A 23,394-nucleotide genomic window follows, 5' to 3' on the forward strand; every position below is an offset into this window, starting at 1 on the left:
GAAAACTGCGCTAGGAAAACTTCCACAGGTAACTCAGAAATGCACTGAAAATTACAGTGCAGAGGGTAATACAGTCTGAAGCTCTTGAAAAAAAATAAATGTAACTTCTTTGCAGGGGATTACAGGAATTTTTAAGGACCACTACGTAATTTTTACTGTGAAAAATAACATTGTTTTTGAACATAAAGAAAAATGTGAAGCAAAAAAAGCTGAGAATGAAAGCAACTCTAAGTACAATTTCTATGTTAAAATATGTTCACATCCTTAATTTTTGGGGCTTAAGTTCTGTGATGCTTTGCCTGCACATCTAAGAGGACACGGTCTTTTATCAGTCTTCATTTCTTCCATTTTGTGCTCAGTAATAACTTTGGTCATCTACTGTCTCATAGAAAACCTGCAAGGGCCTTCTGATCAATGCAATTTGTGGGCAGTATTTTGGTAAAATACTAAAATCAATCTGCTTCAAATGTGCAAATATTTTAGCTCAAAAAAACACCAAAGGAAAAAAAAAAACAAAACAGCAAAAGAAAATCCAAATGTGAGTGTTGCTGTAACGTTTTGGGAGGGCCCAAGGAAAACCGAGTTAAAGTCTACCAGGAGAATTACAGAGTTAAAATTACAAATAGTATTAAAAGAGGGAGGAGGGGGAAGACACGAGTTAATCTTGTCCTTGGAGTCAGGAACTCTGCATCAGGAACTGCTGGCCTGCCTTGGGTAAGTCTGGGGGCTGATGCCAGGCACAGGAGCCACCATGGAAAGATCCAGAAGGGGACACGGGATGGAATTCCCAGAGTGGTGATGCCTGCAGAGATGACAGCAGATCTGGTTTCTGCAGAGGTCTGCCAGACCATGCTCTGCCTGGTTTGTCTTTGCAGCCCCTTTTTGGGAGGTGTGCCCTGCTCCCCCAGCCTGGCACACAGCAGTTCTGTGTACAGAGCAGTGCATATATATCATATATACCATTTACAAGTGCACATGAGCTACCCTGGCACTGAAATATTCCCTATTCCTCATATCAGCTCTTCCTGTGCCTGCACCCACAGGAACAGCTTCACAAACCAATCTCACCACACAGGTCATTCTGTTCTGTTTCTCCTTTTTGTCATCAAGATGACACAGAAAAAAACCCTAAAATTCTTCTGTAACTTCTTTAACCCTTTACATACAAAATAACTCATCCCTCTGTCATCCTTTATGGAAGGTAACTGACTCCTCTTCACTAAAAACTCCTTAATCTTACGAAAAAGTAACCAGAGGATGCTCAAGAAGCATCTGAGTCATCTGTCCTTCCTGTCCATTAACAAAGATCCCCTCCAAAAGGGCTGATTTATGGCTCTCAGCAACTGTGCCCACCAGGACACTCCTCTGCAACCACTGATGTCCTGGAAATCCTGCATCAGAAAGGCAAAATGCTTGGAGGGAAAACCATGTCAAGTAGGATCTGCACAGAATTCACCTCAGAAAATGTCCTGGAATAGCAATAATAATGATTAATACTGGGATGGTGGAGCTACAGCAGAAATCAGCTATTCTTTTTCTTTTCAGTATTCCATGAACGCCTTCTTGCTTTCTGAGAATGAATGGTGAGTATTGCAGAATTCCTCAACTGGGCAGGAAAGATCCCACTTTGTAACTTTCCTGCTTGCCTGAAATCCTCTGGGGAATCCTCTGTTCAAATCCTGCCATTGTTTTGTTCATGCACAGAAGAAAATAGGAGGCAGAAATCTTTAAAATGCCCCAGCATTGGAAAATGGAGAGCAGAGCACTCCTTTTATTCCCTCTGTGACGTGGTGTGCCTGCTACTGGTGTTCCTTGTAGAGATGACTGTTTACTAACAGCCCTAATTCCTTGGGAATTTGCTGATCTCCTGAAATGGCTAAAGTGGAAGCAAAGGGTATCTGTATTTCTCCACAGAAACCAAAAATCCCCTCTGCCTGCCTTGGGTTTTCTCTGGGAAAGCTCAGAATGGCTCCATCCAGAGGAAAAGCTCTGAGGCACCCACCTGATCATTAGGGGAGATCAATAATCATTTGTGGGCAGTACCTGGGCAGAAGGAGGCTGTACTTCCAGCAGGCATGAAAAGCCAAGGTGTCCAGTCAGGAGCACACACTTCCTGCAGGATCAACCTGTGCTGGGACAGCAAAAGCCCTCCAGGCACCCCCTCCTTCCCACAGGGATCAGACACAGGCTCTGGCCACGCTGTGAGACCTCAATTGGTGCTCTCTGAGAACAGGGTAACCTGACTTTTGTGCCAAGATCACCTTTCCCAGGGAGATAAGAGCTCTCCTGGAAACATTTACATGAATAAGTGGCCTGTGTTGGGAAAACACAATCTCCATCACCACCCAGAAAAGAGGGAAAACTACAGATGTCACACCCAGCAAACCCTTTTGAAATCAGTATCTCTGACAGGGATGGGGAGTGTGAGCCCTGTGTTTTGAACTCGGTATCTCTGACAGGGATGGGGAAGTGTGAGCCCTGTGTATCCTACAGATCTCTGACACATACTCAGTCCTCCAGCTCAGAACCTCACTGGTTTGTGCCAGGGAAGGTGAGCTGCCTTCTCCTGCCTCCTCAAGGACACGCAGGACATTCCAGCTCGGCAGCTCCCGCTGGAAGCAGCTCCTTCCCCAGATGCTGGAGGTCAGGGTGGCACAGAACTCCTCCAGAGCCAGAGCTGCCTTCAGCCAGCACAGAGAGCTCCAGCACCTGAGCACTGGATCACACAGGCGGTGCTCACGCGTTTGCTCCCTCCTGGAGCTCCAGTGGAAGCTGCCACTGCCAAACTGCTTCCCACGGAAAAGAAAGGACCCCAAATCCCGGGATTTAGGACTTACAGTCACTCTAGGAGCGGAAGAAATAGACTGCAAAATGTGCACCATCACCAGCACTCGTCACACTGAGATATCCTCTCTGCTCTGGGAGGCACAAACTGTCTCAGATCTCTGTCTCAGAGCTGAGCTGGCACAAAATGCATCCGGATTCTCTCCAAAACTGTGGTTTCCACGGCGACGTGTGTAATGGAGGAAGGTTGGGATCCGGAATTAGATCAGCCCTTCCAGTTTGTGGATAAATACACTGGGATTAAGGGGAACATGAACAAGGTCCATGGAGTAGAAAATTAATGAGGTCTGAACAGCTTTCAAACCTCTTTTGAGGCTCAGCCACTGTAACTGCAGCCGTGGCTCCCCAGGAGGGTAACTGCACACTACAAGGTCCCAAGGATCATGCAAAGAAAACTGTCACAGAAAAAGCCCTTCCAGGACATGACATTGCTGACACGGATGCAGATGGGCTGAACCACAGCGTGCACACTCTCTGACACCACTGACACACATCCAGCACGGCTTCAGTCACTCCCCAGTCCCACACCACTCACGGTTTGGATGTAAAAGCAACAGTTGCTTTTTTAAAAAGTGTAAAATACCTGTTTGGAAGCTTCCACTGAAAAAGGCTGAGCTCCCCAAAGGGATAAAGTTAGTAACAAAAGTGCTAAAATGTACCCTCCAACTATTCTCTTCAGTTATTAAAAAAATCTAGATCCGATTTTAACTTTCCCTGAAATAGCATTTTTTGGGATGTTTTTAACTTTGACTAAGCTTCTGCAAGAAGCACAGAGGAAAAAAAAAACCACATCATAATGGCTTCAATAATTCACAGCTGGCACAAACCCCAGAGCTGCTGTCTTTTGAAATCCAATACATTAAATTTAAAAGCAGTAGTGCAAAGATTGGAAGTGACTGTTAATGCACATGGATTCTGATGCTTTTACATGCATAGCCAAAATGCTTTTGGTGCATAGTTATTAAATAGAACCATTACATCCTGATAACTTGGCTGTAATTATCTCTCAAGTTGTGAGAAACTGGGCAGTTTATGATTCATGCCAAGAGTGGAGAACAAAAAACATTGATAATAAATAATAAAAAACAGAATCTGGCCTTAAACATCATAGGCACCCTAATGGGATGGCTATCAAATCTTTCAAGGTCAGCAAATTGTGCCTGGAATAGTCTATCTAATCACACTTCTGTAAGTCCTCATTCTCCCTCTTAACCAGTTCACTCCAATTTTAGGATCAGTAACAGTTTCTGTATTTTTAACAGGTCGTGTTTCTACATTAACACTTCCTGCTGCATATCCAAATTTCATCGTTGGTTTTGTGAGATGCTGGGGGAACACCTTCATACAGAAGGCGTTTTTAGCAGCTCAAGGATGTCAGCACAGTCACAGCTTGGAAAACACCTCCAAGACAAGAGGAAAGAGTCATGCTGGGACAAGAGGGAGAAACAAAAAGGGTCTTTGTGGTGACACCTGACGTTCCATCCCAAATTCTGCTCACCTGACCCAGTACCAGTGCCTGCTGCACTTACCCAGGCGCTGTGAGTGCATTTTAACACTTGCATTTTGAGATACAAAAATGCCCAAAACTAGTTCTGCCTGAACACTCCAGGGAGGTGCAAGACATTCTGTCCTTAATAAATTAATTCAGGCTTCATTCCTATGGACTCAGAAATGATCTTCACAAATCCTCCACAACACACAGTCTTTTCCAACGCTTAGCCAAGGTTTATTCACGGAATGAAGTGGTTTGCAGTACTCACTACTACTCTTTTTGGTGCCCAGGGTCTGCCCATCCTCCAGGGAGTTGGAGCCCACGGAGGAGCTGTCCTGGCTGTCCTGGTGGGGCAGCTGCAGGAATCCCTCGCTGGACTCGGAGCGCGTGGGCGTCAGCGTCACCGACTTGAGGCGCTCGCGGTTCCCGTCCTTCTTGGACTTGATCAGCTTCCTCATCTTCAGGGTGATCCAGTTGCCCCTTCTGTCATCAATAACACAGCACATTCACTGTATTTATAACATGTTGCTTAGGCCTGCAGAATCTCCTAATTTTTATGTAAGATGCAGACGTGATTCTGATCCCACGAACGTAACGCAATCTCGATTTTCAGTGGGAACAGAACAGGTCTGCCGTGCTTCAGAGCTGTATCTTATTTTACATCATGTTCATCAGTACCTTCTCGGTGGAGATGGCTCGTAAAATTTATACTGATCCATTATCTTCTCCTCCAGTTTCTCCTTCTGCCGCCTCAGTTCATTCAGTTTGTCACTGCAAACAGGAATTAATGATAATTTATGCTTCAAAAATGTATACAGGGTGCGTGGGCAGCACGTTCCTCTGGGAATCTGCTATCTGAAAACTGGCACGTTTTGTGAGGAATTCTTACATAACACTGGTTTCTCATTGAAAAAGCAAGAGATACAGCAAACAATCAGCCTTAGGCTTAACTTCATGACATAACATGGAATAAAATTCCACTTGCCTTTATTACACATTCCTGCTTCCTAAATAAAGTGTTCTATCATTTAGATAAGCACATTTTTTCTTCTCTCAAGTCCACCAAAGAAATTTAGATTACAAATCTACAAATTAATCTACTATGTATGTATCTTCATATATGAATGTATCAACCTGCAAGTACAGCGATTACAAATCTAAACTTTGCCAGTAGTAGAATGAGGAATAAATATAATTTTTATTCCTCACTTCCATCATCAGGAAAGAACACAGTTGCACTGATCCTTTAGAACCACAAATATAAAGCTCACATTTTGAGTTAACTGCTTTATTATTTATCATTTTATATTTTAGAGAGAAACATTTCAGAAGCCGCACACGTGTTAAATTCTTTATGTAACAGAAGCTCTGTTTTAAAAATGCAGGTATTGGTGGCATTGTCCTAATCGCAGTGATTTGTTTTCACAACTCACATGTACTGCCTTTGCTCTACGTGAAAGAGATCCTTGCTTTCCATGTTCTGCTCCAGTAATGTCCTGTTCTGCAGCATTAAGGTCTGGATTTGATCCAGCAGGTGTCTGTTCTCCTCCTCCAGGTTTCCTTTAAGTTGGCTAAGCAGCTGTTAAAACAGATTAAATTGCCCATGCATTTATATGTGAGTGCATTTTACACACAGATCGTGAGATTATCAAGAAAACTGAGGTCTACAGAGGGATTCTGAGAGTCAAATCAAACTCAAAATTAAATCACAAATCAAATGATAAAAGCCTCTTTGATGCTTTAAATAATTTAAATCAGTTTCCCTGATATGAGCCTGAAACTGTGTATTGCCTGTACAGCAGGCAAATTAATTAGTCTTTGGATTCACTTCATTATCTAGCAATAACTGATACTCCAGCATTATTATTATTTATATGAACCTATAAATCTAGTTATAAAAATATTCCAATGATTCCAGCCATTACAAACAGCAGAATTCCCACATACCTCACACTGATTATTTAGCTTTGTTGATGTAATATCCAATTGCTGGTACTGTTCTTTGAGTTTGGAAAACTCAGCTTCCAACCGTGTTTGTTCCAGTTTGGAATTGTTCAATAACGTTTTCAGATTCTTGTGGTCTGTTTGGAGCACTTCATTCTCCCTCAGGAGCTGATTGTATGTGTGAGTGAGCCTGGGATGCAAAGACACCATCAAAGAGTGCTGGAAATGAATCTGTTACCCACACTCCCTCTGAAACACGGAATTTCCAACTACTCCATAAAATACATATAGAAATTCCTTACTGTCACATACTGTAAGTTATCCCAGCCTAATTTTCCCAGGAATGTGTGCTGCCTTTGAGCCAAGCACTGTTCTCTCTATATTTAAACACAAAGCAGCACCTCTACATCATGATTAGTTTTAAGATTTCACTTTTCAGAATAAAAGATTCTTACAGAACAGCCAGGATTTCTTGCCAACACAAAATAGGAATGGCCCAAACTTAAGCAGTCGTGGAGGTTACACATACCCATTCCTGAGTTCCCTTTGTCCCACATGTTATATTTTATATATATTTATATATATATATATATATATAATAATTATGTATTATTCTTTCAGGATATAATGATTGTTTTTGTGGGATCATGAATATTTGGAATAGCAGCATCAGGTGTAAAGAACTGGGAAGAACACACCACTTGTTTAGGCTGCATTGGCAGGTGCTCAGGTTCCAGAATTCTCTTTACCTCTCATTTTCATCCCGAAGTTTTTTATATTCTGCTGCCACAGTTTCATGTTTCTCACTTTGCTGCAGCATTTTGTCCTGCTCTGTCTTGAGAACCTTCTCCAGTTCTTCCAGCTGCACTTTCTGTTTCAGCAACTGATTGTACCTGCAAAGACAGTATTTACACTTCCTTTTGGGGAATGACAAAAAAAAAAAGGAATTTCGGTGAGATGGCCTCTGTTGAAATTTCAAATCTTAGTGATTAAGTGAGGATGATTTTATTAATTCTATCATTTTATTAGAGAACGATTCCTGCTGAATTGCAGACTCCTTTTCCTGAGTGTTTACCTGTCCTCCAAGTCCTTGTGCTCCACCTCCAGGTTTTTGTGCGCGGACTTGAGGCTGCCGTGCTTGGCGATGAGCGACTCGTACTCGGCGGCCTGGCGCTCGTGCAGCTGCTCCAGGCGCTCGTGGTCCTTGAGCAGGGCCTCGTAGAGCCCCTTCAGGTCCTCGCGCTCCTTCAGCACCGCCTCGTTCTCGTTCTCCAGGGCCGACTGCTGGATCAGCAGCTGCGCGTTCTGGTTCATCAGGGACGTGCTCTGGGAGTTGAGCGTGGAGTTCTCCACCTGCAGCCACAGACAGCGGGGAATCCGTGCACAGAGGTGAGGATTGAGAAACACAGGGTCAAGAGAACCTCCCAAAGTGACTTGGCTCATCATCTAACAGGCCACTGCTGGCTATAGGAAAGAGAATAAATCTGTTTTCTGCCTAGGTCAGCACCAGCTTATTTTCACCAATTTGCTCAGTTATCTCCCTTGCTTTGCATCTGGAAGTTGCATCTACACATGAATAAACACAAATTCCATATATTCTTAAGAAGGACACAAATATTGACAGATGTTTTGTTTTCAGTTCTCTGAAAAGAACAAGGACAAACCCATAAGAAATAATGTTTGAGCCCCACTTGCTGTTGGACAGATAGACAGTAAAATAAAAAGAAATTCTAGAAGAAGTCTGGTACTTCCAGCAGAGGAAAAATAATTACAGGCTTAATCTTGAGTGCAGAGTCCCCATATGTTGTGCAGTCTGGGTTATTTTACCTCCCACTTTAAGATTTCTTGGGTTTAACCCTTCTGGTTGCTCCACAGACAACCTTTGCTTACATCCCAGGAGACAGCTCCAATTCAAAATGTTCCAAGAATATTTTTTAGCAGAAAGCATTGACATATGTGATTAAATTGACAGGGATGGATCAAATTCTCATTTACCTTTCAACATCTGTTAAAATGTTATCTTGCTGACAGGGCCACTTTCCTCTAGCACCAAGATACCTTGGAGAAATGGATCACCAGTGATCCTAATAAAAGCCAAATCTGTGACATGACTAAAATAAAAGGAACTTTCACAATGGCATGGAGATTCATTTTTTTAAAAATTCTGTATTGTCAGCATGAAATTTTCATGGTATTCACGCATTCCTTCACGATGAGAGTTCCAACAGGAGCATCCATTTAACAGAGAGAGGGAGATAAATAACAGCACCTGAAGGAACTAGCCATGTTCTGTTCTGTGCTCTTTTGTGGAAAGCACCAAATGAATGTCCCAGAACAGCATTAATGTGGATTAATGCACAAAAGCCTTTAATGTTAGACAGCTTAAAAAAGCCCCAACCAACAACTTCACTTTTTGTGCCTCTGGAGAAATCCTTGGGTATCTTAAAGAATAGGTGCTTGTCACCTGATCTGTACCAGCTTCCTTCTCTTTCCTGTTCAAGAGATGAAAACCACAAACTAGTGAGCTTTCTAATACCCTCGGGGTATCTATTAAGGAAAAAAAATTCCATCTCTCACTCCAGTTCCCCCTGTTACCAGGGAACAAATCCCTTCCTGCTGGAACTGCAGCGCTCTTTGTGAGAGATGAGAAAGCTAAATCCTTCACTGGAAATGAAGTCATGTCTGATGGCAGGGGTGTGCTGGGAAACTTCCCAGGCTGAATCCTGAGTTTGGTTAGGTCAGAATTCCCAGTTACCCTTTCAGACATGCTTTCCCTTGCCTGCTCCTTATGGCTATCAGGAGGAAGAGAACAATGAGCTGCCCAGGAACAGTTTTGGCACAGTCCAGGTAGAGCAGCTCAGTCTGCACTTCGGATTTAAGCCAACAGCTCATCACTTTGATTTTCCTGAACATATCTGGATCTGCAGTTCATGGAGAATTGTCCTGCCAGAGAGAAAAGGTCTGTGCTGCTGGGCATGAGGCAAAAAAGGAACTTCACGGATACTCCTGGGGTTTTTTTGATGAAGGGAATTACAAAGTGCTCCGAGAGCTCTGAATCCCAGCAATCCCCTCTCAGCTGGTTAAATGGGATATTTCCATGCCATACCCACTGGTTTGTAACGACCAGAGGAGGTCCAGGGTGTGCACCAATGTCCTGTTTTACTGGAGTGCTGTGCACTAATGACATTTCAACATGGCAGCAGAAAGTGCATCCATGGAACAACAACATTCTGCTTTCCACGAAGGGCCAGGAGGAGACTCCAGGAATCCACCAAATGCATTATTTGTTTCATTTTAACAGTCCTTGACATCTTGATTTCCATCATCCCTCCATCCTTGCTGACACTTTTTACTATTTCTGCTGCATTGTGGGGTTTTCATCTCCTCTTGAAGGAGTTTTGAGTCTCAGAACTCCAAAAAGCATTAATTCCATTAACAAGAATATTTTATGTTTAAAGAAAAAAGATACACATTTAATAACCTCATTAAACTGTAAGGGCAACATCCGAATTTTGGCCAGAAGAGCTGCAAAGACTCTGAGGAGAACCATTTTTATAATTTCCATGCTCACACATTACCTTTTTTACTGCCTCTCAATTATTTAAATTCAGGTCTTCACATATATAAGTACCTTTCCATTTTCTTTTGTTTTTTTTGGTTTTTTTTTTTTAAATCTTCTGTATTTAAGTATCTTTATTTTCCTCTTGGGTACGGCTTTACTTTTATTTTTTTAGATATTTATAAAAATAGATAGAATTTTTTAGAATATGGCTGGACACATTACTTCCCTGACCTAATTTAGATGTATAAACACAAGCAAAAAACCCAAGGAACGTTGGAAGACTGGGTAAGAGAATCTTTGCTACTTCTAAGTATAAAGTCAAGATTTTACACTGGACAAAGGATTAAAACCAATTTCTAAAAATGCAATTATTCATCAGCAAACACACTGTTATTTGACTGCTGAGTGCAGATTATTTTCACATCACCTTCCTTCCCATGTCTCTCAGGGAAGCCAAACGTGACTTTAAAGTTAACAATAACTATGTATTTTAAGTTTTCCTTTGGAAAAAACCCCTTTGGTTTTATTTTTGCAAGCAAACTAAGGCAGCATTACCTGCAGCTTGGCATTCTGAGTTTGCAGAGTTGTGTTTTGCTCCTGCAGGGACACAGTCTGTCTCTGCAGGGCCAGGATCTGGGCCTGCAGGTTGTTGTTCTGCGTCTCCAGCTGCTTGAGCTGCGTTTTCAGCGCCTGCTTCTCCGCCTGCAGCGTCGCGTTCTGGGGGGTTAAAACCACACAAAACCTCAGCTCACAGCTGCTCCAGGAACTCCAAGATAAACCAAAAGTGTTTCCTAGACCATAGAAAGCAGCAGGACTGTGCAGAGATTTACAGGGTGGAATAACACTGCAGAACAAACACACTTTGGGGGGATTTATCACTGGAAAAACAGGTAAGGGATGTTGCACCTGTGGAGAAACAGGAGAGGAACCTCCAGAACTGCTGGAAATAGAGATTATAGAACAGGGATTTGAGAGAGAGCTGTGGATTCAAAAGGGCAAATGCAGGTTTTCACATTTCCTTTTTAAATGCCTGTCAAGTGCTTTATGGCATCCCACAGAGCAGAATCCAGCTGCTACATGCACTGTATTTAATTCAGATTCTGCCTGGGATGGAAACGAGGTGATAAATTAAAGTGTCTTAACAACACCCTCATTTGCATTACTGGAACAGCTCACCACAAATAATTACCACCAGAATCCTATTTAAGATTTAAATATGTATTTAAAACACATCTTACATTCCTCTCCACTTCGATTAATCTATCTTTAACTTTCAATAATTCTCTAGTAGTCTCCTGATTTTCTTTCTCCCACTTATTGACAGACTGATTTTCTTCTCCACTTCTTGGAGGAGAATTCTGAACCATCCTTTCCTCTTCTTGCCTTTGCTTGAGAGCTTCATAGTTCTTCTTTACCTGGAATTATTTAGGACAACTTAGGTTAGGTTAGAATTTTCCATTTTGTATTAAATTTATTGATTGATTACCAGACCATGCCCCTTCTCAAAGAACAGGAAGCACTGTTACTGTATTTGTAAATTTGTTTTTTGTACATGTTTGGGGAGACTATTTATTAATAGTAATTTAAAAAACAATAATTCAATAAATAAATAAAAAATAATTTATACCAATTATTCATGGATATGGACAGTTTAACCCCAACAAACAGCAGGCCTCTATTTTCTATTTTATTTCAGCATTTTTAACCGTATCCCCCCTCTTTTATACTAAAATTCTACAACAAAGGTGATAGAATTTAATTTTTTTTAACCAATCTACTCAGGCTGCTCAAGGCAGGCCAGAAAATGTAACTGGAAATGATATCCCAAATCAAATCAACTCCAGGTTATTTATCCAGCTGACGTTTTCATGGCCTGTGAATAAACTCAACAACTTTTCAGGTGATTTCAAGACAGTCTTAAAAGCATTCACACCTTTGTCCTGCTTTCCATCACCTGAATAATGCCCATTTTTTGCTGTCTTACCCAAAAAGTGTAGAAAATATTAACATTATAGAGAAACACCCTTTTCCTTACTGTTTTCAGTTCCTGACGCAGCTGCTGGTTTAGATTTGTTGATTCTTCCAAACGAGCCTCCAAAGCAGCAATTTTTTCTTCTTTTATTTCCAAAGACTTCTTGAGCGTGGATTCTAATTTGGACTCCAAAAGCTTGTACCTACTGGCCAACAACAAAAAAGAGTCTGTATTTCAAATGATTATTCCAGGTATTTAAATTCTAAAACGTTCTAGAACAGACTCATAGCTACATTCAAAAATCCCTGAGAGCTGTGGTCAAAAATATGAAGACACCTCAGCACCCCCAGCAAATCCTATGTTAAAATAACCAGAAGATGGTTGTCAAAACCATTTTTGACTCCTCCTTTCTTTTGAAACATGTTAGACCCAGAAAAAGACCCCTTCAAGCACACCAGGGGTGTGCTGGGTTTCTCTACATCATTAGTGAGTGGTGTCTGCACTCCTCCTTCTGGCTCCACTCCAGCGAATCCAGCAGGGACCTGAACTCAATTAGAATGTGAAGTATTTGGAGAGCAAGATTTTCATCAGTTCCCATTTCCTGCCAGCTCCAAAGGGGAGGACAGGGAAGGAGATGGAGCAGAGGATTGTGCAGGTGCACGCTCGTTTGGTGCATCAATGTGCAAATTGCTCACTCAGCCCAGCTGCTGATATTTTAAGACTGTTACCACCCTTGATGTGCAAAGCTTCCATTTTTAACCATATTCACGATATTGTAGAGCACCTAAACCCCCTCCTAAAATGTCAATTTGAGAGAGAAGTGCTGAGATCAAACTGGATTGGTTCAGAACTGCACATCCTTCATGGGAAACACTGAAACCCACGCTCATGGATCACTTCTAAGCAGTTCAGTCCCTGTGTGCTGCTCAGAACCTGGAGAACACCCCGCTCCTCCCCACAGCTGGATAAAATAAACCCAACCTCTGATATCCCCCCTTCCCAATCCTGGCTGCTGAAGGATCCATCAGTTTAGTGAAGGGAATAAACTGCAGGAGACTCCTGAATGGACAATGGCATCAGATCCAGTCAGGAACTGGAGCAGAAGACCAATGGGAAGAGAATTAATAAGCAGAAAGCTGTCCAGTAGCATCATGCAGCAGGAGGAGAATCCGAGATTTTCAGATATGACAACGAATTCCCAAGGATTTACGGAATAGCAGGCAGCCTGTGACTAGTAGAATATACAGTATTTCATCTTACTGAGCTGAAGGTAGCCACAAGTAATTTCTGCTACTGAAAAATGACACAATTCTACAGAAAACAAAAGAAGGAAAAACAGTAATAGCAGAAATAAAATACCCACTTCCACTTTGAACAATGAAAGATGGTACAAATTTTTTATTCTAACTGTAACTTGGGTTATTTTGGATTCAGAGTCAAAAGCCATAAATCTGTTTGTCCAAGGACAGCAGGCAAGAGAAAATGGAAAACACTTCAAAGTTAACTCATAAAATGTGGCCAGCTTAGACCTCAATAAAAAGACTCTGAGGTGCAACCAAGATCATTTCTTAAAAACCACGAGCAGCTCTTTCCAACCTGGATGAGGAAAATGGTACATTTTTAATTTCCATCATCAAAATGCCAGAGGCAGATGAAAAGCTACACTGAGAAGTAATTTTATCCCTAATGAACTCAGCTCTTGATAGCCCTGATGAAAGAGCTGGTAATGACTCACCTATGCATTGTTATGTAAGGGAAGTAATCCAGGTATCTTTGGGATGAATGAAGAAGTTGAGAACAACAGAAAAGCAGGATATTGGCAGAGCAAAATTTCAAACCAATCCTAGTTTTTACTTTGAAAACAAACACTGTCCTCTCATGATCCTCCAGCTCTACAAGGAGCTTGGGAAGAATCTCAGGGCAGCAGCAGAGCCCAACCACTTCTAACCTGGAACTTGATTAAATGTTGCTCCATTTGGGCTTCATCTAAGTTTAAGCTTCGCCTTGGATCAAGGACTGGTGTTTTTTTTGTTGGGTATATTTATCTAAGGACACACCAAATGCTGTATGTGACACAGAAATGCTTAAATCAGAAGAAATCCAACCGGTCCAAGTTCTGAGAACTTTCCCTGAACTCATCTGGGAGCTGAGAAATGCAGGTGAAAGCCACCAGCAGAAACCAAGAGGGGGTAACACAATCACCCACAGCACCCTGGCACCAGCCCTGTGACAGAGCACTGGGAAAGGGAAGCTGGATTCAAACCCCAAGCCTAATTTGGGTTCCTTTGGACACAGAAGGCCCCAGCTCAATCTCCAGGCTCACGACAATCAGTTGTAATAACAGCTCATGACAGCAAAACTGTGCTGGGAAGCAAAGCTTGGCCAGAAGCCCACACTGCCTGCTTTGCTCCTGTCACCAATTTTCCCTAAATCCCTGCAGGATAAGGCAGAGGAGGAAAATGCAGCAGAGGAAACACGTCAGGGCAGCAGCTGCTTCCCAGTGGCAGGTGTGGAGGAGTGATGGAGCCACCACCAAGTTCTGGAGACAATCAAGCACTGGATACTTCCCAGCCAGGGGAAGTGGGAATGCAGTTTCCTTTAGGATGGAAGAATTAGAAGGAAATGGTTGCAGGGAAAAAGTGAGACAGTTTCAGGTAATCACTATGCGATAAAAAACCATCTGTGTCAGACAGGCAGACAAAAAGGAAAAAAAAAGACTACTTTAAGCTAATTATCTTTTACTGCTACTGTTGCTGCTGCTGACTAGAGCATAAAACATTTTAATTATAATTAACTATATCTCCTGACATACTTCAACCAGTCTCTTAGCAACAAAAAGTGGCAAGTCACTGTCACAGTCAGCTGAACGTGAAAGCACATCAACTAATTAACTTCCAAAAATATCAAGTTCCTTTTTGGATCTATGAGTGTGCCTTAAAAATCTAAGAGTATGCACAGAACCAGTCTGCAAAAGCACTTTATGAATAAAAAAGAGCCTCATTTTTCCTCTTTGTCATGCAGGCCCTGCCATTCTCACCTGTCATCGCTGCTCTGCTCATCGTGCAGGAGACGCTCCTTGTTCAAGCCAATTTTTTCAAGCTCGTGGGCCAGTTTCTCTAGATCATTGTTCATCTGTTGGGTCTTCAATTTCTCATTCACCAAGTCCTTGCACAGAAAAAACTACAGTCAGTATTTGCAGCAAAATCAAGCAATGTAGTCTTAGTTCTAGGCGTGCTGGGACAAGGGTGTTTTATCAACTACATGACTGGAATAATTCAACTTCAATTCTTCTTGCAGTTGTCAGCTTTCAGCTGTATCAGACCTTACATTGTAGCTAAAACAGGATATCTCTGTGCTCTCTCCCTTTCCCTTTAGAATTTCCCTTGAAATTTGGGCTGGAACATGACAGTGAAACATTCCAGCAATGATATTCTTCCTTTTCATGACTATGATTATAGAAATTTTGATTATCCAATGGTGTTAATAGTGCACATATTAAAGTAGAAAAAAATCCCCAAATCAGAAACCCAGATACAATTTCTGTACATTATAAACAGATTATGATGGGAATGGAAACTCCTCTGTGTTTACCTCTCTCAAAGTGACCAGGGTTTTCTTATCAATGGTAGCTCTTTTCACCAGTTCTTTGTTTTCCTTTTCCAGCTCTTTCAGGCGCAGACATGACTCTTTATATACAACAATTTCTTTAAATAAAGATTTATTTTCCCTTTCCAGATTACTGATTTTGACATTATTTTCTTCTAAGGTACTATCTTTAATTTCTGCTTGCTGTCGAAGCCTTTTATTTTCCTTTTCCAGCTGTTTCTTATCCTTTTCCAGTTGAGAAGTCTCTTGTTCTAACAACTTGTTCTCCTTTTCCAACTGCTCCAGGCGCTTACTAGAGATTTTTAACTCTTCCAAGTTCTTTTGCAGGGTCTGATTTTCAGTCTCTAAATCTTGTAATTCGCTCTCTAATTGCTGAATCTTCTTATTGCTGTTTTCCAGGGCTTTCTGAAGCCTTTGGTTTTCCGTGTCCAGGCCTTGGTAACTGACTTCCAAGCGTTCAGTCTTCTTAAAAGAGGCTTTCATCAGCTCAAGGCTTTTTTTGAGCTGCTCCTTTTCACTCTCCAGCTCCTTATTTTCTAATTGTAACTGTGCCACTTTAATGCTTGTACACTTCAAGGACTCAATTGTCCTCCGTAACTCTAAATTTTCTTCGTCGAGTTGGGAATTCTCCTTTTCTAAGGATTCTAATTGAAAAGTGAGGTTTTTCAGGCTATCCAAGGTTTTTTTCAGCTTTCTGTTCTCCGTCTCCAGGTCAGAGTTCTCTTGTTCCAAGGCCTCGATCTTCTCACAAGTGATTTTTAGGTTGGTGATTTTCTTCTGTAATAACTCATTTTCCTTCTCCAGACGATGCAGCTCGTTCTCTAATTCTTCTGCCCTCTCCCCTTTCTCTTTGTAGTGTTCCAGTTCTTTCCTGACTTGTTTTTTTTCAAATTCCATCTTATTTAACTTACTGCTGGTCTCTTTGATAGACTCATGGAGGATTTTATTTTCCTTCTCAATTTCTTTCATTCTTGCCTCAGCACTGATTTGTGAGCGCTGCCTTAGAGAAGCCACAGTTTGATTCAAGTGTTCATTTTCTTGTTCTAAGAGTTTAATCTAATTTGGGTAGAAAAATGATAAAGCGATAAACAACGTGCCAACAAGGAATTGCTCCCATATATAAACTAAAAAATACTCAACATATCATATTATTTTTTAAGTTTAAAAAACTCTTTTACTCTGCTAATATTTATGTGAAGAATTACAAACATTATTTCAAGTTTGACAACAAAGTAAATCTTCAAATCTCTTCCTCTTGGATACTAATAGATAAATATAAAGCCAAAACTAATAAAACACAAATCAAAGTAAAGCTTTACCTACTTCCTAGCAAATTTAATTTTCACTTGTTGTTTAACCCTCATTTAGATTGTTTTTTCTCTGATTTCCAGAGCTGTGTGTCCAAGAAGAAGGAGCACTGCAAGTTCTAAACCAAACCTGAGATGGAGTGGCATGTGGGAGCCACAAAAATATCTTTATTTCATTTGGAAGAAGTAGAGGTGATGGGTGGGAGATGAGGGAATCCTGATCATAATCAACAACAATCTGAGAAGAAACACACCAAAGTTATACTGATTTTTGAGTTAAAAATATTTGGATATTGAATATTCTGTCCCAAACCAGCCTCAGAGGATAGCAAAGCATATTGGAATTATTTTCCTAGGAAACATTTTCAAGGATAAAGGCAGACTTACACCTTAATTTTTAGTATTTCTTGACTTTTTAGGTTGCTCCAAATCATTTGGAATTATTTGGGCTTGTAACACCAGACAGCAAAATCCAGCAAAACTGTTTGGATCAATATTTAAGTGTACACTAATAACCCAGTGTAAGGGATGTTTCAACAATAAACTGTTTGGGAGAAAAGCAAAATCCCTGCTTGCAATGAAAAACAGACTGAGAAAATTATAGGCTGTTCTTCCATAGTGAAATCTGAATGAAACTATTAATTACAGATCCACAGCTCTGCTCCCAGCAATGACAAACTGCTCTGGAATATTCACCAGAAACTCATTAACAGGTGCCTAAAAACATAACTCTGGAGCACCTGGCATGGTACTGAATTACTGTCTAGGAATTCTGCTTCTGTAATTCCAATTCTACAAAAATTCCCGACAGATGCCTCTGTGATTTAGGATGAGATCAAATGAACCTCCTACAGCCAACTCCAGTAAGTGTTAGCACAGGATTTTGGAAGGGAAACCGAATATGCTGTTGACCCATCAGCCCTTAAGTGTATTATTTTTAAGCAGAAATAGTCCCACTGAAATATCAGTCCTAAAACAAGATATATATCTTTAAATTCAAGCAAACCTTCCCTGCCAAGCTTTTTTCCCCCCCTCCCTTTTTTTTCTTCCTTCTGGAATTTCATTTACTGATTAAACAGGGCCTTTAAAAATATTCAGCTTTTTTTGAAATATAATATTCTGCATTTCAAAATACGGTGTGCTTTAAATTAAACTAAATGGCCACGCCACCAGGAGGTATAAATAGAATTTATAAAAGCTAATGGCAGTTCTAAAGGACTCAATTCCTAAATCTGGGACTTCCAGAACTCTTTTTTCCTGGTGGCTGCTCTGCAGACACCTCAGAAGGTGCCAGTGTCCATGGGTACATCTTTTACAAAGATTCAGGTGCCAGTTTTAGGCAGCCACAAATAAATCCAGGTGTTCACAGCAAGAACCCATCCCAGCGCAGGGCAGAATTACAGAGCTGGACCCGAGGCTGCTGGAATTCCCATCAATACTCCAGCATTACTCCATGCACTGCCAGCTGTTCTCCCCCTCTGGGAGGTGTCTGGCCTCCCTCCAAAGTTCCCAATTTTCTCTCCTGGCTGAGCTACACCCTCCACACAGCTCCAGCAGACACCCACGGAAGCGTTACAAGCACCACAAAACTCTAAACCCACCAGGAAAGCCCCAGCCAGAAATGAGTCACGTCTCTCACTGGCTGCAGCTCTCAGCAAAGCTGTTTTCCTGCAGGAACCTCCTTTTGGCAAATCCACTACGTTTACAATCCCTTTATGTCTGTAAAATCCTACAAAAGGAGACCAGCAGAGCCCACAGCAGCGTTCAGACTTTTGGTTCTGCTACTCACTTGTCGCTCAGAGTTCTCTCGAAGTGCTTCAAGTGTCTTTTCAAGCTGTGCTTTTTCTTTCATCAAATCTTTACTCTGATTTTGACTGTTCTGAAGACTTTGTTTCTCTTGGCTAATTTCATTCTCCAGCTCTTCAAGCTGGGAAGGGAAACAAAAGTTTTAAAATGTACTTAAAAATTACAGTCTTAGCTGGGTTGAAGGTACCCTTACAGAAATGAATAAAAAAGCTTAAGGGAAAGAATAAAACAGAATTTTCTAATCTTTAATTGAAACATTAATTTCTTCTGGGAACACATTTACTCCTGCCAGAGTTTTCTCCCTGGCTCAGAACAAACACTGTATCTATAAAGTACTTTAGTGTAAAGAAGGGCTCCAATATTCTCAGGCTCTGGATATTTCCTCAAGCATCTTTTTTTTTTCCTCTCAAAATTCCATTTTAGTGAGATTTATACTGCTCCTCTAAGACCCGTTCAATTTAGGAAGGTTGAATGTTGTTTGATCTTACTTAACTATTCCAAGAGATAATTAAGATGATTCCTTGGGAATTAAATATATGGGTTTGTTTTGTCAAGTGGTTCCAACTTGCAGAGAGCAAAACTATTTAAAATTTAAAATGCCCAAGCATGATTTCTTTGTCACATTTAAGTTGTAACAAGTTGACCTGAACGATGTTTGTGTGTTTCTTACACCTTTTGTACCTCCCAGCTCTCTTTCGGGCACAGCACAGAGGCTGCTCCAAAAAACACCAGCTTCTCAGGAATGAGAAAATTTATGGAAGCATGGAATACAGTAGGGATTTCTTTAATTTTCTTTCTTTTTTTTAATTATCTGTTAGCCACTCTAAGAATAGTCTTTCACCTGAAGTAACTGCTGAAGTCAAAGCTATTTCAGGAACTTGAGACATTTTCACTCCACTGTAATTAGTCCCAGCTTTTTTTTTTTCTTTTTTCTAGTTTTTATTCTCTATAAATACCACTGACTAAATTATTCTATTTGATACATGTACCTCGAGGAGTAAAGCACTGCAGCTCAGCACAGTTAACACCTGACAAACTCCCCTCTTGAGTTGTTTATCAATTCCTTGACCCAACTTCTCCCTTCCTCAGCCAAAACGAGGACACAGGACCAAACTTTCAGCCCAGACTCATCTCTCACTCTCCACCTCTGCACACACACTTTCTTCTGCTTCCGAATTACCAAAATTAATGCTCTCCAGTACTCTAACCCACTTTCATTACTCATCATATCCCCAGTACATTATTATCTTTTCCCCTCCCCCGCTCTAAGACCTTCCTGAATAAACTGGTCACACACTCACATAACAAAAAAGAGAAAAAAACCTCTTGGAGGTGGTTTTATTTTATACCATAAACTTACAAACACTCTAACTCCACCCAGACCCTTGTAGTGCCTTACCCAAAATAACAGCAATTCATAAAATTACCCTTTAGGAAGAGAATAGCCAAGAACATTAGGCAGCTCTCACACAATCCAAACACACCCTGAATTTTACCTTCTTGCTAAGTCTTTGGTTTTCTTTTTCCATTTTCAGAATCCTTGAACTGCTGCCTTCCACAGAGCCCACTGCACTTTGCAGCTCTTCCACTGTCTTCAGCAAACTTTGGTTTTCCATTTCCAGCTTCAGTAACCTGCTGGATGTCAGCTCATTCACCTCATGGCCCAGGGATTTCTGGGGCACTGCGGGAGAAAAACACTATTATTAAAATAAAACATAACTTATTAGCCAGAGTTCTTGCGATTTTGCATTTTAAACTTAAGAGAATTTAACAGCCTTTGAAGGTCCTTCCAGTGCCTTCTTGGTGATCAGAGATGATTAGGATTAGAAACACGAGAAATTAAAATATGTTCTACTCTCCTCATGTTCCTAATCACAGCACAGATTCGTTTTCCACAGCTCAAGACGTCTCTCCAATTCCACAAGTGCTTTGCACAGAACCCAGTTTATATCCAAGCATGTTATACTGGAAGATTCAAAATTTTTACTACAGCACTTCTCCTTAACTTTGAGAACAGCAAAGCAAGAAGCCTCATGATTTGTGCTGCAGAGTACAGAAGTCTGAATGACAAAATAATGCAACTTCAAGGTATTTATGGGCTTTATTTAACTGAACAAGAACCACAAGAACAGACTTCTAGGCTGTATCTCCATGGATACATGGGAATCAGCATTTCTCCAGAGGACAACATGCTCAGTACTTCAGAAATAAGGATATTTCATTTCCTAATGCTCTCCAGCCTCTGGGATTTCCATTTCAATTGCCTTCCAAGCAGTCACTGTTTACTTCAGTAATGTTTACCTTCAGAAAGTTCAGTAGTCCTGTTTATCTGCTCCAGCTCCCAGCCAAGATGCAGAGACTCATCCATACTTTGTTTCTGAGCCATTTCTAGGGTCATATTTTCCTCCATGAGCTCCTCAATTTTCTTTCTGTCCATATCACGCTCCTTGAAAATTATTTCACAGGTTAAAAGAAAAGTCTCAAAACATGCAAAGTGTTTTATTACCTATATTCTATTAATATCTGTATTCTATTATCTTTACTATGCTGTCACAGGGAAGGGCAAAGTGCTTTTTCTGATCTGCCTAGACAGTCAGATGGGGAGAAACTGGCAAGAATTGGGAGAATTTTGAATGGAACAGCAAAAAGAAGATCATAAAGAACCTCTTCTTCTCATGACCTACAGCAATCACTCCTTACTCTTCTGAAGTTTACTTCTCTCTGAATATTAGGAAGCAAACTGCATGGGGTAAATACAGTATTTAAGTGACAATCAGTTCACATCCAAAAAATCAATCCTATTGCTCTTGAGTCTCTGCATTGATCATCACATTCCTTCTTTTCCCTGCTATTTTGAAGGCTTTTATTAAAAATGGAAATGAAATTCAGTGTATATCTGTTCCCTTTGCCACCCTCCCCTGACACTCACCATCTCCATATCATGCAGTTTAGCTTTTAGTTGTAAATTCTCTTTTTCTAACTCGTGCAGTTTGTCTGAACGGGCTCGGGTTCCCTCTAACTGATCTTCCAACATTGTCTTGGTTTCCAGCAACACTTGATTGTCTTCCTTTAACTCCTGCCAAAATGGAGCAGCAACAGCAAATAAATCCCAAACCAGAAGTATTCCCCTGCTCATACAAACTCTGATACACATCACAAGCAGTTTCAGAAACCTAAACTAAAACTAAACCATAAAAAAGTACATTTACAGCAATTCCACAGAAATGCAACATGTGAATTTCTGTGAAAATAACATTTGACATAAATTAAATTAAATACTCCCTAAGCCACTAAGAACAAATAAGGTGTTGACAATTACAATCAAACCATCAGAATCCCTGTAATTTGGGCTGTGATCTAGAAAGAGGTGCTGCATGTACAGCCCAAAATTAGGTTTATAGGCCACTGGGCCCAAAGTCAGGCCATGATGCTGAAAAGGCAACCACAATCTTAAAATACAAGCAGCCACTCTCAAAGGGTCTGAGCAGCTTTAATTTTGGTACATACACAGAGGATTTTTTAATAGCATCTGAGGAAAGTAACGTGTAAAATACATAATTGGCAATTTTCCTTGTGATATAAAGACAAAACTTTTCAAACTTCAGCATGCAATCAGCTGCAAAATCTGAAAAAAGATCACATAAATATCCTTCATACTCCTTCCTACACAAATATTAAGTTAACTTATAATTATTATGAAGCAAACCCAACTAATTAACATCTGTCTGTACTGAAGCATGCTTGAAATATCCAGTATTTTACAAGCTATGAAAGCACATAAACCATTTTTAGGGTTTATTAGTTTAAACATTCTATGAAAATGAAACTTTCACTGTTGTCAAATCCCATTTACTAATCTGTTTTTCTTTATGGATTTTTATGCCATATGGCACTTGCCCATCAAATTTGGCATTTACAGACAGAATGATGGCCTGATAAATTCCTGCATGTTGATTTATCTCCTAAGTTACTAATTCATGCCAGAACTCTAAGTTCCCCTTCCCTGATGCCAGTACATCTTTTTTTAGTGTATTTTATGCCATTGTCCTGTACTCATTTATGTGAACAGCCTTCATTTCCTCAGCACTCCACTTAGAAAATTGCTTTCCCTTAGGAGAAAGGAATTATTACATTATAAGGAATCCTACAGAAGGAGGAAGGAATTATTACATTTATAGCATTTTTTAAATTAATTCCTCTCTAGGTTTCTCAATTCATCCTTCACATAGGCTTCCACTGGCCTTGCTAACTTAGAGCTCTGGTGAACACTGCTGACTTCCATGCCATTAGACACGGAGACAATTCCCCAAAAACTGGAATTTGTCACCAAAACCTGACTGCCATATCCCAGAGCAAGAAGCTGCAACCCTTTAAAATCTCCAAATCCACTTTGAAAAAGCCAAGAGGAGAATGGTGGGCTCTGGGTGTTTTTTTTTTCCCCTGGATTTCCTCACCTCCACCCTGGCTTTGTAGAACTCAATGTCATGGAGCCTCTCTTTGTAGCGGCTGACTTCGCTCTCCAGCTTGTCCACACGGATCGCCTTTTCCCGGAGCGCGTCCAGCTCGTCCCGGTACACCCTGGCAGAGCGGGCGTCCGACAGCAGGTTCATGTTCTGGGACAAAGGGAGACACAGCAACACAACATGCTCAAGGGTAACACAGCTCCTTCGTTGCTTAAATTAAGGGAATGCACAGAGGTAGTTCTGAGAAACAAAAAGAAAAAAATCTAATATATTGGAGAGGATTGTAGATGATTTATTTCCAAGGAAATTGTACTGGCCTTTTTCAAGGACTTGCTGTAATTACATAGATATCGTATATCTATACATATATTTATATGTATTTAGGGTTTTTCTCCTCA

The 23,394-nt window shown here is 40.8% G+C and overlaps 1 protein-coding gene across 18 annotated transcripts in view; it reads right to left on the reverse strand.

The window, feature by feature from the left end:
• Positions 1 to 23,394, reverse strand: part of CCDC88A (coiled-coil and HOOK domain protein 88A) — a 68,975-nt gene that overhangs the window by 13,033 nt on the left and 32,548 nt on the right. For 15 of the 18 annotated variants that reach the window (XM_088052868.1, XM_014254640.2, XM_014254642.2 and 12 more), the window contains 16 exons: positions 22,988 to 23,146; positions 21,463 to 21,609; positions 20,835 to 20,979; positions 20,030 to 20,214; positions 18,517 to 18,654; positions 15,406 to 16,476; positions 14,852 to 14,979; positions 11,878 to 12,019; positions 11,081 to 11,257; positions 10,398 to 10,559; positions 7,356 to 7,633; positions 7,030 to 7,173; positions 6,284 to 6,470; positions 5,770 to 5,915; positions 5,015 to 5,107; positions 4,605 to 4,819 (listed from right to left, as the gene is read on the reverse strand). In XM_088052868.1, coding sequence (XP_087908994.1) covers positions 4,605 to 4,819; positions 5,015 to 5,107; positions 5,770 to 5,915; positions 6,284 to 6,470; positions 7,030 to 7,173; positions 7,356 to 7,633; positions 10,398 to 10,559; positions 11,081 to 11,257; positions 11,878 to 12,019; positions 14,852 to 14,979; positions 15,406 to 16,476; positions 18,517 to 18,654; positions 20,030 to 20,214; positions 20,835 to 20,979; positions 21,463 to 21,609; positions 22,988 to 23,146 — 3,517 coding nt within the window. The remainder of the gene's footprint in view (positions 1 to 4,604; positions 4,820 to 5,014; positions 5,108 to 5,769; positions 5,916 to 6,283; positions 6,471 to 7,029; positions 7,174 to 7,355; positions 7,634 to 10,397; positions 10,560 to 11,080; positions 11,258 to 11,877; positions 12,020 to 14,851; positions 14,980 to 15,405; positions 16,477 to 18,516; positions 18,655 to 20,029; positions 20,215 to 20,834; positions 20,980 to 21,462; positions 21,610 to 22,987; positions 23,147 to 23,394) is intronic. The other 3 variants (XM_088052867.1, XM_088052859.1, XM_014254639.2) reach the window with 1 other exon arrangement.

This window comes from Pseudopodoces humilis, chromosome 3, assembly GCF_049639895.1.
Source record: "Pseudopodoces humilis isolate 2021_Gansu_Grassland_sample_001 chromosome 3, ASM4963989v1, whole genome shotgun sequence".
Lineage (NCBI taxonomy): Eukaryota > Metazoa > Chordata > Aves > Passeriformes > Paridae > Pseudopodoces > Pseudopodoces humilis.